The 10,259-nt window shown below is 70.8% G+C and overlaps 1 protein-coding gene across 1 annotated transcript in view; it reads left to right on the top strand.

The window, feature by feature from the left end:
* Positions 1-593: 593 nt before the first annotated feature.
* LOC108803384 (ribonucleoprotein PTB-binding 1-like) overlaps positions 594-10,259 on the top strand; it is a gene marked incomplete at its 3' end in the record, with an annotated part of 12,087 nt that continues 2,421 nt past the window's right edge. The window contains exon 1 of the mRNA XM_018575227.1: positions 594-825. Coding sequence (XP_018430729.1) covers positions 594-825 — 232 coding nt within the window. The remainder of the gene's footprint in view (positions 826-10,259) is intronic.

Raw genomic sequence — 10,259 nt, 5'->3', positions numbered from 1 at the left:
GGGATCATACTCAGTGTCAGGGGATCACTGTCGTTGTCAGGTGATCACGCTTGGGGTCAGATGATCACACTCAGGGTCAGGTGATCATACTCAGTGTCAGGTGATCACACTCAGGGACAGATGATCACTGTCAGTGTTAGGTGATCACACTCGGGGTCAGGTGATCACACTCGGGGTCAGGTGATCACACTCAGGGTCAGGTGATCATGCGCGCATAGCGTTTTTGCAGAATACTCGTCGAGTTTGACACTTGCTGAATGTCGTTACAATGCAGCTGTACAGAAGCTCCGCCACTCTTTGTGTTTTGCAGTCTAACGCCGTCTGGTGGAAATCTCCAACTTGCAAGTACCCGGCACCCGGCAGTGAGCTAGTTGGAGATTTCGACGAGTTGGTGCTTTCCATACACCGTTCTCGAGCCGCCCAGCGTTTTACACGTTGCACTGTGTTCCCGCCCCCATCACCATGACAGCACACTGAAGGCGGAGCGGCGTCCTAAGCAGCCAATCAGCGTCCACCTCCCCGGCTGGTTTAAACTCGGCCAATCAACGTGCTCCTCCAGTGTTGTGCTCAGGTGGACGAGTTTGGCTGTCAGTATGGCGGCCGCCGTGTCCGTTATTGGTGTCGGGGAACTGGACGGAGGGGCATGGGCGTCCACCGACGAGGATGAGGGGGAGGTGTTCGTTACCGAGGAGGAGCGGGGGCCCCGACTGGAGCCCCAGGAGGTCCGGAGCCGAGTGGAGAGGATGAAGAGGGAGGTGAGGAACCGGAGGAAGATCCTCATCAAAGGCCTCCCGGCGGACGTCAGCAACCAGGTGAGGGCCACGTGTGTCCAGAGCTGAGTGGCCCCTGTGTGTCCTGTCTGTGCGCAGAGCTGAGGGGCCCCTGTGTGGCCTGTCTGCGCGCAGAGGTGAGGGGCCCCTGTGTGTCCTGTCTGTGCGCAGAGCTGAGGGGCCCCTGTGTGGCCTGTCTGCGCGCAGAGGTGAGGGGCCCCTGTGTGGCCTGTCTGCGCGCAGAGGTGAGGGGCCCCTGTGTGGCCTGTCTGCGCGCAGAGGTGAGGGGCCCCTGTGTGGCCTGTCTGCGCGCAGAGGTGAGGGGCCCCTGTGTGGCCTGTCTGCGCGCAGAGGTGAGGGGCCCCTGTGTGGCCTGTCTGCGCGCAGAGGTGAGGGGCCCCTGTGTGGCCTGTCTGCGCGCAGAGGTGAGGGGCCCCTGTGTGGCCTGTCTGCGCGCAGAGGTGAGGGGCCCCTGTGTGGCCTGTCTGCGCGCAGAGGTGAGGGGCCCCTGTGTGGCCTGTCTGCGCGCAGAGGTGAGGGGCCCCTGTGTGGCCTGTCTGCGCGCAGAGGTGAGGGGCCCCTGTGTGGCCTGTCTGCGCGCAGAGGTGAGGGGCCCCTGTGTGGCCTGTCTGCGCGCAGAGGTGAGGGGCCCCTGTGTGGCCTGTCTGCGCGCAGAGGTGAGGGGCCCCTGTGTGGCCTGTCTGCGCGCAGAGGTGAGGGGCCCCTGTGTGGCCTGTCTGCGCGCAGAGGTGAGGGGCCCCTGTGTGGCCTGTCTGCGCGCAGAGGTGAGGGGCCCCTGTGTGGCCTGTCTGCGCGCAGAGGTGAGGGGCCCCTGTGTGGCCTGTCTGCGCGCAGAGGTGAGGGGCCCCTGTGTGGCCTGTCTGCGCGCAGAGGTGAGGGGCCCCTGTGTGGCCTGTCTGCGCGCAGAGGTGAGGGGCCCCTGTGTGGCCTGTCTGCGCGCAGAGGTGAGGGGCCCCTGTGTGGCCTGTCTGCGCGCAGAGGTGAGGGGCCCCTGTGTGGCCTGTCTGCGCGCAGAGGTGAGGGGCCCCTGTGTGGCCTGTCTGCGCGCAGAGGTGAGGGGCCCCTGTGTGGCCTGTCTGCGCGCAGAGGTGAGGGGCCCCTGTGTGGCCTGTCTGCGCGCAGAGGTGAGGGGCCCCTGTGTGGCCTGTCTGCGCGCAGAGGTGAGGGGCCCCTGTGTGGCCTGTCTGCGCGCAGAGGTGAGGGGCCCCTGTGTGGCCTGTCTGCGCGCAGAGGTGAGGGGCCCCTGTGTGGCCTGTCTGCGCGCAGAGGTGAGGGGCCCCTGTGTGGCCTGTCTGCGCGCAGAGGTGAGGGGCCCCTGTGTGGCCTGTCTGCGCGCAGAGGTGAGGGGCCCCTGTGTGGCCTGTCTGCGCGCAGAGGTGAGGGGCCCCTGTGTGGCCTGTCTGCGCGCAGAGGTGAGGGGCCCCTGTGTGGCCTGTCTGCGCGCAGAGGTGAGGGGCCCCTGTGTGGCCTGTCTGCGCGCAGAGGTGAGGGGCCCCTGTGTGGCCTGTCTGCGCGCAGAGGTGAGGGGCCCCTGTGTGGCCTGTCTGCGCGCAGAGGTGAGGGGCCCCTGTGTGGCCTGTCTGCGCGCAGAGGTGAGGGGCCCCTGTGTGGCCTGTCTGCGCGCAGAGGTGAGGGGCCCCTGTGTGGCCTGTCTGCGCGCAGAGGTGAGGGGCCCCTGTGTGGCCTGTCTGCGCGCAGAGGTGAGGGGCCCCTGTGTGGCCTGTCTGCGCGCAGAGGTGAGGGGCCCCTGTGTGGCCTGTCTGCGCGCAGAGGTGAGGGGCCCCTGTGTGGCCTGTCTGCGCGCAGAGGTGAGGGGCCCCTGTGTGGCCTGTCTGCGCGCAGAGGTGAGGGGCCCCTGTGTGGCCTGTCTGCGCGCAGAGGTGAGGGGCCCCTGTGTGGCCTGTCTGCGCGCAGAGGTGAGGGGCCCCTGTGTGGCCTGTCTGCGCGCAGAGGTGAGGGGCCCCTGTGTGGCCTGTCTGCGCGCAGAGGTGAGGGGCCCCTGTGTGGCCTGTCTGCGCGCAGAGGTGAGGGGCCCCTGTGTGGCCTGTCTGCGCGCAGAGGTGAGGGGCCCCTGTGTGGCCTGTCTGCGCGCAGAGGTGAGGGGCCCCTGTGTGGCCTGTCTGCGCGCAGAGGTGAGGGGCCCCTGTGTGGCCTGTCTGCGCGCAGAGGTGAGGGGCCCCTGTGTGGCCTGTCTGCGCGCAGAGGTGAGGGGCCCCTGTGTGGCCTGTCTGCGCGCAGAGGTGAGGGGCCCCTGTGTGGCCTGTCTGCGCGCAGAGGTGAGGGGCCCCTGTGTGGCCTGTCTGCGCGCAGAGGTGAGGGGCCCCTGTGTGGCCTGTCTGCGCGCAGAGGTGAGGGGCCCCTGTGTGGCCTGTCTGCGCGCAGAGGTGAGGGGCCCCTGTGTGGCCTGTCTGCGCGCAGAGGTGAGGGGCCCCTGTGTGGCCTGTCTGCGCGCAGAGGTGAGGGGCCCCTGTGTGGCCTGTCTGCGCGCAGAGGTGAGGGGCCCCTGTGTGGCCTGTCTGCGCGCAGAGGTGAGGGGCCCCTGTGTGGCCTGTCTGCGCGCAGAGGTGAGGGGCCCCTGTGTGGCCTGTCTGCGCGCAGAGGTGAGGGGCCCCTGTGTGGCCTGTCTGCGCGCAGAGGTGAGGGGCCCCTGTGTGGCCTGTCTGCGCGCAGAGGTGAGGGGCCCCTGTGTGGCCTGTCTGCGCGCAGAGGTGAGGGGCCCCTGTGTGGCCTGTCTGCGCGCAGAGGTGAGGGGCCCCTGTGTGGCCTGTCTGCGCGCAGAGGTGAGGGGCCCCTGTGTGGCCTGTCTGCGCGCAGAGGTGAGGGGCCCCTGTGTGGCCTGTCTGCGCGCAGAGGTGAGGGGCCCCTGTGTGGCCTGTCTGCGCGCAGAGGTGAGGGGCCCCTGTGTGGCCTGTCTGCGCGCAGAGGTGAGGGGCCCCTGTGTGGCCTGTCTGCGCGCAGAGGTGAGGGGCCCCTGTGTGGCCTGTCTGCGCGCAGAGGTGAGGGGCCCCTGTGTGGCCTGTCTGCGCGCAGAGGTGAGGGGCCCCTGTGTGGCCTGTCTGCGCGCAGAGGTGAGGGGCCCCTGTGTGGCCTGTCTGCGCGCAGAGGTGAGGGGCCCCTGTGTGGCCTGTCTGCGCGCAGAGGTGAGGGGCCCCTGTGTGGCCTGTCTGCGCGCAGAGGTGAGGGGCCCCTGTGTGGCCTGTCTGCGCGCAGAGGTGAGGGGCCCCTGTGTGGCCTGTCTGCGCGCAGAGGTGAGGGGCCCCTGTGTGGCCTGTCTGCGCGCAGAGGTGAGGGGCCCCTGTGTGGCCTGTCTGCGCGCAGAGGTGAGGGGCCCCTGTGTGGCCTGTCTGCGCGCAGAGGTGAGGGGCCCCTGTGTGGCCTGTCTGCGCGCAGAGGTGAGGGGCCCCTGTGTGGCCTGTCTGCGCGCAGAGGTGAGGGGCCCCTGTGTGGCCTGTCTGCGCGCAGAGGTGAGGGGCCCCTGTGTGGCCTGTCTGCGCGCAGAGGTGAGGGGCCCCTGTGTGGCCTGTCTGCGCGCAGAGGTGAGGGGCCCCTGTGTGGCCTGTCTGCGCGCAGAGGTGAGGGGCCCCTGTGTGGCCTGTCTGCGCGCAGAGGTGAGGGGCCCCTGTGTGGCCTGTCTGCGCGCAGAGGTGAGGGGCCCCTGTGTGGCCTGTCTGCGCGCAGAGGTGAGGGGCCCCTGTGTGGCCTGTCTGCGCGCAGAGGTGAGGGGCCCCTGTGTGGCCTGTCTGCGCGCAGAGGTGAGGGGCCCCTGTGTGGCCTGTCTGCGCGCAGAGGTGAGGGGCCCCTGTGTGGCCTGTCTGCGCGCAGAGGTGAGGGGCCCCTGTGTGGCCTGTCTGCGCGCAGAGGTGAGGGGCCCCTGTGTGGCCTGTCTGCGCGCAGAGGTGAGGGGCCCCTGTGTGGCCTGTCTGCGCGCAGAGGTGAGGGGCCCCTGTGTGGCCTGTCTGCGCGCAGAGGTGAGGGGCCCCTGTGTGGCCTGTCTGCGCGCAGAGGTGAGGGGCCCCTGTGTGGCCTGTCTGCGCGCAGAGGTGAGGGGCCCCTGTGTGGCCTGTCTGCGCGCAGAGGTGAGGGGCCCCTGTGTGGCCTGTCTGCGCGCAGAGGTGAGGGGCCCCTGTGTGGCCTGTCTGCGCGCAGAGGTGAGGGGCCCCTGTGTGGCCTGTCTGCGCGCAGAGGTGAGGGGCCCCTGTGTGGCCTGTCTGCGCGCAGAGGTGAGGGGCCCCTGTGTGGCCTGTCTGCGCGCAGAGGTGAGGGGCCCCTGTGTGGCCTGTCTGCGCGCAGAGGTGAGGGGCCCCTGTGTGGCCTGTCTGCGCGCAGAGGTGAGGGGCCCCTGTGTGGCCTGTCTGCGCGCAGAGGTGAGGGGCCCCTGTGTGGCCTGTCTGCGCGCAGAGGTGAGGGGCCCCTGTGTGGCCTGTCTGCGCGCAGAGGTGAGGGGCCCCTGTGTGGCCTGTCTGCGCGCAGAGGTGAGGGGCCCCTGTGTGGCCTGTCTGCGCGCAGAGGTGAGGGGCCCCTGTGTGGCCTGTCTGCGCGCAGAGGTGAGGGGCCCCTGTGTGGCCTGTCTGCGCGCAGAGGTGAGGGGCCCCTGTGTGGCCTGTCTGCGCGCAGAGGTGAGGGGCCCCTGTGTGGCCTGTCTGCGCGCAGAGGTGAGGGGCCCCTGTGTGGCCTGTCTGCGCGCAGAGGTGAGGGGCCCCTGTGTGGCCTGTCTGCGCGCAGAGGTGAGGGGCCCCTGTGTGGCCTGTCTGCGCGCAGAGGTGAGGGGCCCCTGTGTGGCCTGTCTGCGCGCAGAGGTGAGGGGCCCCTGTGTGGCCTGTCTGCGCGCAGAGGTGAGGGGCCCCTGTGTGGCCTGTCTGCGCGCAGAGGTGAGGGGCCCCTGTGTGGCCTGTCTGCGCGCAGAGGTGAGGGGCCCCTGTGTGGCCTGTCTGCGCGCAGAGGTGAGGGGCCCCTGTGTGGCCTGTCTGCGCGCAGAGGTGAGGGGCCCCTGTGTGGCCTGTCTGCGCGCAGAGGTGAGGGGCCCCTGTGTGGCCTGTCTGCGCGCAGAGGTGAGGGGCCCCTGTGTGGCCTGTCTGCGCGCAGAGGTGAGGGGCCCCTGTGTGGCCTGTCTGCGCGCAGAGGTGAGGGGCCCCTGTGTGGCCTGTCTGCGCGCAGAGGTGAGGGGCCCCTGTGTGGCCTGTCTGCGCGCAGAGGTGAGGGGCCCCTGTGTGGCCTGTCTGCGCGCAGAGGTGAGGGGCCCCTGTGTGGCCTGTCTGCGCGCAGAGGTGAGGGGCCCCTGTGTGGCCTGTCTGCGCGCAGAGGTGAGGGGCCCCTGTGTGGCCTGTCTGCGCGCAGAGGTGAGGGGCCCCTGTGTGGCCTGTCTGCGCGCAGAGGTGAGGGGCCCCTGTGTGGCCTGTCTGCGCGCAGAGGTGAGGGGCCCCTGTGTGGCCTGTCTGCGCGCAGAGGTGAGGGGCCCCTGTGTGGCCTGTCTGCGCGCAGAGGTGAGGGGCCCCTGTGTGGCCTGTCTGCGCGCAGAGGTGAGGGGCCCCTGTGTGGCCTGTCTGCGCGCAGAGGTGAGGGGCCCCTGTGTGGCCTGTCTGCGCGCAGAGGTGAGGGGCCCCTGTGTGGCCTGTCTGCGCGCAGAGGTGAGGGGCCCCTGTGTGGCCTGTCTGCGCGCAGAGGTGAGGGGCCCCTGTGTGGCCTGTCTGCGCGCAGAGGTGAGGGGCCCCTGTGTGGCCTGTCTGCGCGCAGAGGTGAGGGGCCCCTGTGTGGCCTGTCTGCGCGCAGAGGTGAGGGGCCCCTGTGTGGCCTGTCTGCGCGCAGAGGTGAGGGGCCCCTGTGTGGCCTGTCTGCGCGCAGAGGTGAGGGGCCCCTGTGTGGCCTGTCTGCGCGCAGAGGTGAGGGGCCCCTGTGTGGCCTGTCTGCGCGCAGAGGTGAGGGGCCCCTGTGTGGCCTGTCTGCGCGCAGAGGTGAGGGGCCCCTGTGTGGCCTGTCTGCGCGCAGAGGTGAGGGGCCCCTGTGTGGCCTGTCTGCGCGCAGAGGTGAGGGGCCCCTGTGTGGCCTGTCTGCGCGCAGAGGTGAGGGGCCCCTGTGTGGCCTGTCTGCGCGCAGAGGTGAGGGGCCCCTGTGTGGCCTGTCTGCGCGCAGAGGTGAGGGGCCCCTGTGTGGCCTGTCTGCGCGCAGAGGTGAGGGGCCCCTGTGTGGCCTGTCTGCGCGCAGAGGTGAGGGGCCCCTGTGTGGCCTGTCTGCGCGCAGAGGTGAGGGGCCCCTGTGTGGCCTGTCTGCGCGCAGAGGTGAGGGGCCCCTGTGTGGCCTGTCTGCGCGCAGAGGTGAGGGGCCCCTGTGTGGCCTGTCTGCGCGCAGAGGTGAGGGGCCCCTGTGTGGCCTGTCTGCGCGCAGAGGTGAGGGGCCCCTGTGTGGCCTGTCTGCGCGCAGAGGTGAGGGGCCCCTGTGTGGCCTGTCTGCGCGCAGAGGTGAGGGGCCCCTGTGTGGCCTGTCTGCGCGCAGAGGTGAGGGGCCCCTGTGTGGCCTGTCTGCGCGCAGAGGTGAGGGGCCCCTGTGTGGCCTGTCTGCGCGCAGAGGTGAGGGGCCCCTGTGTGGCCTGTCTGCGCGCAGAGGTGAGGGGCCCCTGTGTGGCCTGTCTGCGCGCAGAGGTGAGGGGCCCCTGTGTGGCCTGTCTGCGCGCAGAGGTGAGGGGCCCCTGTGTGGCCTGTCTGCGCGCAGAGGTGAGGGGCCCCTGTGTGGCCTGTCTGCGCGCAGAGGTGAGGGGCCCCTGTGTGGCCTGTCTGCGCGCAGAGGTGAGGGGCCCCTGTGTGGCCTGTCTGCGCGCAGAGGTGAGGGGCCCCTGTGTGGCCTGTCTGCGCGCAGAGGTGAGGGGCCCCTGTGTGGCCTGTCTGCGCGCAGAGGTGAGGGGCCCCTGTGTGGCCTGTCTGCGCGCAGAGGTGAGGGGCCCCTGTGTGGCCTGTCTGCGCGCAGAGGTGAGGGGCCCCTGTGTGGCCTGTCTGCGCGCAGAGGTGAGGGGCCCCTGTGTGGCCTGTCTGCGCGCAGAGGTGAGGGGCCCCTGTGTGGCCTGTCTGCGCGCAGAGGTGAGGGGCCCCTGTGTGGCCTGTCTGCGCGCAGAGGTGAGGGGCCCCTGTGTGGCCTGTCTGCGCGCAGAGGTGAGGGGCCCCTGTGTGGCCTGTCTGCGCGCAGAGGTGAGGGGCCCCTGTGTGGCCTGTCTGCGCGCAGAGGTGAGGGGCCCCTGTGTGGCCTGTCTGCGCGCAGAGGTGAGGGGCCCCTGTGTGGCCTGTCTGCGCGCAGAGGTGAGGGGCCCCTGTGTGGCCTGTCTGCGCGCAGAGGTGAGGGGCCCCTGTGTGGCCTGTCTGCGCGCAGAGGTGAGGGGCCCCTGTGTGGCCTGTCTGCGCGCAGAGGTGAGGGGCCCCTGTGTGGCCTGTCTGCGCGCAGAGGTGAGGGGCCCCTGTGTGGCCTGTCTGCGCGCAGAGGTGAGGGGCCCCTGTGTGGCCTGTCTGCGCGCAGAGGTGAGGGGCCCCTGTGTGGCCTGTCTGCGCGCAGAGGTGAGGGGCCCCTGTGTGGCCTGTCTGCGCGCAGAGGTGAGGGGCCCCTGTGTGGCCTGTCTGCGCGCAGAGGTGAGGGGCCCCTGTGTGGCCTGTCTGCGCGCAGAGGTGAGGGGCCCCTGTGTGGCCTGTCTGCGCGCAGAGGTGAGGGGCCCCTGTGTGGCCTGTCTGCGCGCAGAGGTGAGGGGCCCCTGTGTGGCCTGTCTGCGCGCAGAGGTGAGGGGCCCCTGTGTGGCCTGTCTGCGCGCAGAGGTGAGGGGCCCCTGTGTGGCCTGTCTGCGCGCAGAGGTGAGGGGCCCCTGTGTGGCCTGTCTGCGCGCAGAGGTGAGGGGCCCCTGTGTGGCCTGTCTGCGCGCAGAGGTGAGGGGCCCCTGTGTGGCCTGTCTGCGCGCAGAGGTGAGGGGCCCCTGTGTGGCCTGTCTGCGCGCAGAGGTGAGGGGCCCCTGTGTGGCCTGTCTGCGCGCAGAGGTGAGGGGCCCCTGTGTGGCCTGTCTGCGCGCAGAGGTGAGGGGCCCCTGTGTGGCCTGTCTGCGCGCAGAGGTGAGGGGCCCCTGTGTGGCCTGTCTGCGCGCAGAGGTGAGGGGCCCCTGTGTGGCCTGTCTGCGCGCAGAGGTGAGGGGCCCCTGTGTGGCCTGTCTGCGCGCAGAGGTGAGGGGCCCCTGTGTGGCCTGTCTGCGCGCAGAGGTGAGGGGCCCCTGTGTGGCCTGTCTGCGCGCAGAGGTGAGGGGCCCCTGTGTGGCCTGTCTGCGCGCAGAGGTGAGGGGCCCCTGTGTGGCCTGTCTGCGCGCAGAGGTGAGGGGCCCCTGTGTGGCCTGTCTGCGCGCAGAGGTGAGGGGCCCCTGTGTGGCCTGTCTGCGCGCAGAGGTGAGGGGCCCCTGTGTGGCCTGTCTGCGCGCAGAGGTGAGGGGCCCCTGTGTGGCCTGTCTGCGCGCAGAGGTGAGGGGCCCCTGTGTGGCCTGTCTGCGCGCAGAGGTGAGGGGCCCCTGTGTGGCCTGTCTGCGCGCAGAGGTGAGGGGCCCCTGTGTGGCCTGTCTGCGCGCAGAGGTGAGGGGCCCCTGTGTGGCCTGTCTGCGCGCAGAGGTGAGGGGCCCCTGTGTGGCCTGTCTGCGCGCAGAGGTGAGGGGCCCCTGTGTGGCCTGTCTGCGCGCAGAGGTGAGGGGCCCCTGTGTGGCCTGTCTGCGCGCAGAGGTGAGGGGCCCCTGTGTGGCCTGTCTGCGCGCAGAGGTGAGGGGCCCCTGTGTGGCCTGTCTGCGCGCAGAGGTGAGGGGCCCCTGTGTGGCCTGTCTGCGCGCAGAGGTGAGGGGCCCCTGTGTGGCCTGTCTGCGCGCAGAGGTGAGGGGCCCCTGTGTGGCCTGTCTGCGCGCAGAGGTGAGGGGCCCCTGTGTGGCCTGTCTGCGCGCAGAGGTGAGGGGCCCCTGTGTGGCCTGTCTGCGCGCAGAGGTGAGGGGCCCCTGTGTGGCCTGTCTGCGCGCAGAGGTGAGGGGCCCCTGTGTGGCCTGTCTGCGCGCAGAGGTGAGGGGCCCCTGTGTGGCCTGTCTGCGCGCAGAGGTGAGGGGCCCCTGTGTGGCCTGTCTGCGCGCAGAGGTGAGGGGCCCCTGTGTGGCCTGTCTGCGCGCAGAGGTGAGGGGCCCCTGTGTGGCCTGTCTGCGCGCAGAGGTGAGGGGCCCCTGTGTGGCCTGTCTGCGCGCAGAGGTGAGGGGCCCCTGTGTGGCCTGTCTGCGCGCAGAGGTGAGGGGCCCCTGTGTGGCCTGTCTGCGCGCAGAGGTGAGGGGCCCCTTGGGGTCACCTGACCAGTACCTGAGATGGGTTGGGCCGGATCGGGGGTCACCTGACCAGTACCTGAGATGGGTTGGGCCGGATCGGGGGTCACCTGACCAGTACCTGAGATGGGTTGGGCCGGATCGGCATTGGGCCCCGGGTATATTCTGGAGTCACA

This window comes from Nanorana parkeri, unplaced genomic scaffold, assembly GCF_000935625.1.
Source record: "Nanorana parkeri isolate BGI_ZX_2015 unplaced genomic scaffold, ASM93562v1 scaffold3663, whole genome shotgun sequence".
Classification (NCBI taxonomy): Eukaryota; Metazoa; Chordata; class Amphibia; order Anura; family Dicroglossidae; genus Nanorana; species Nanorana parkeri.
The sequence above is the reverse complement of the archived record's forward strand: the minus strand, read 5'-3'. Positions and strand labels throughout refer to the sequence as shown.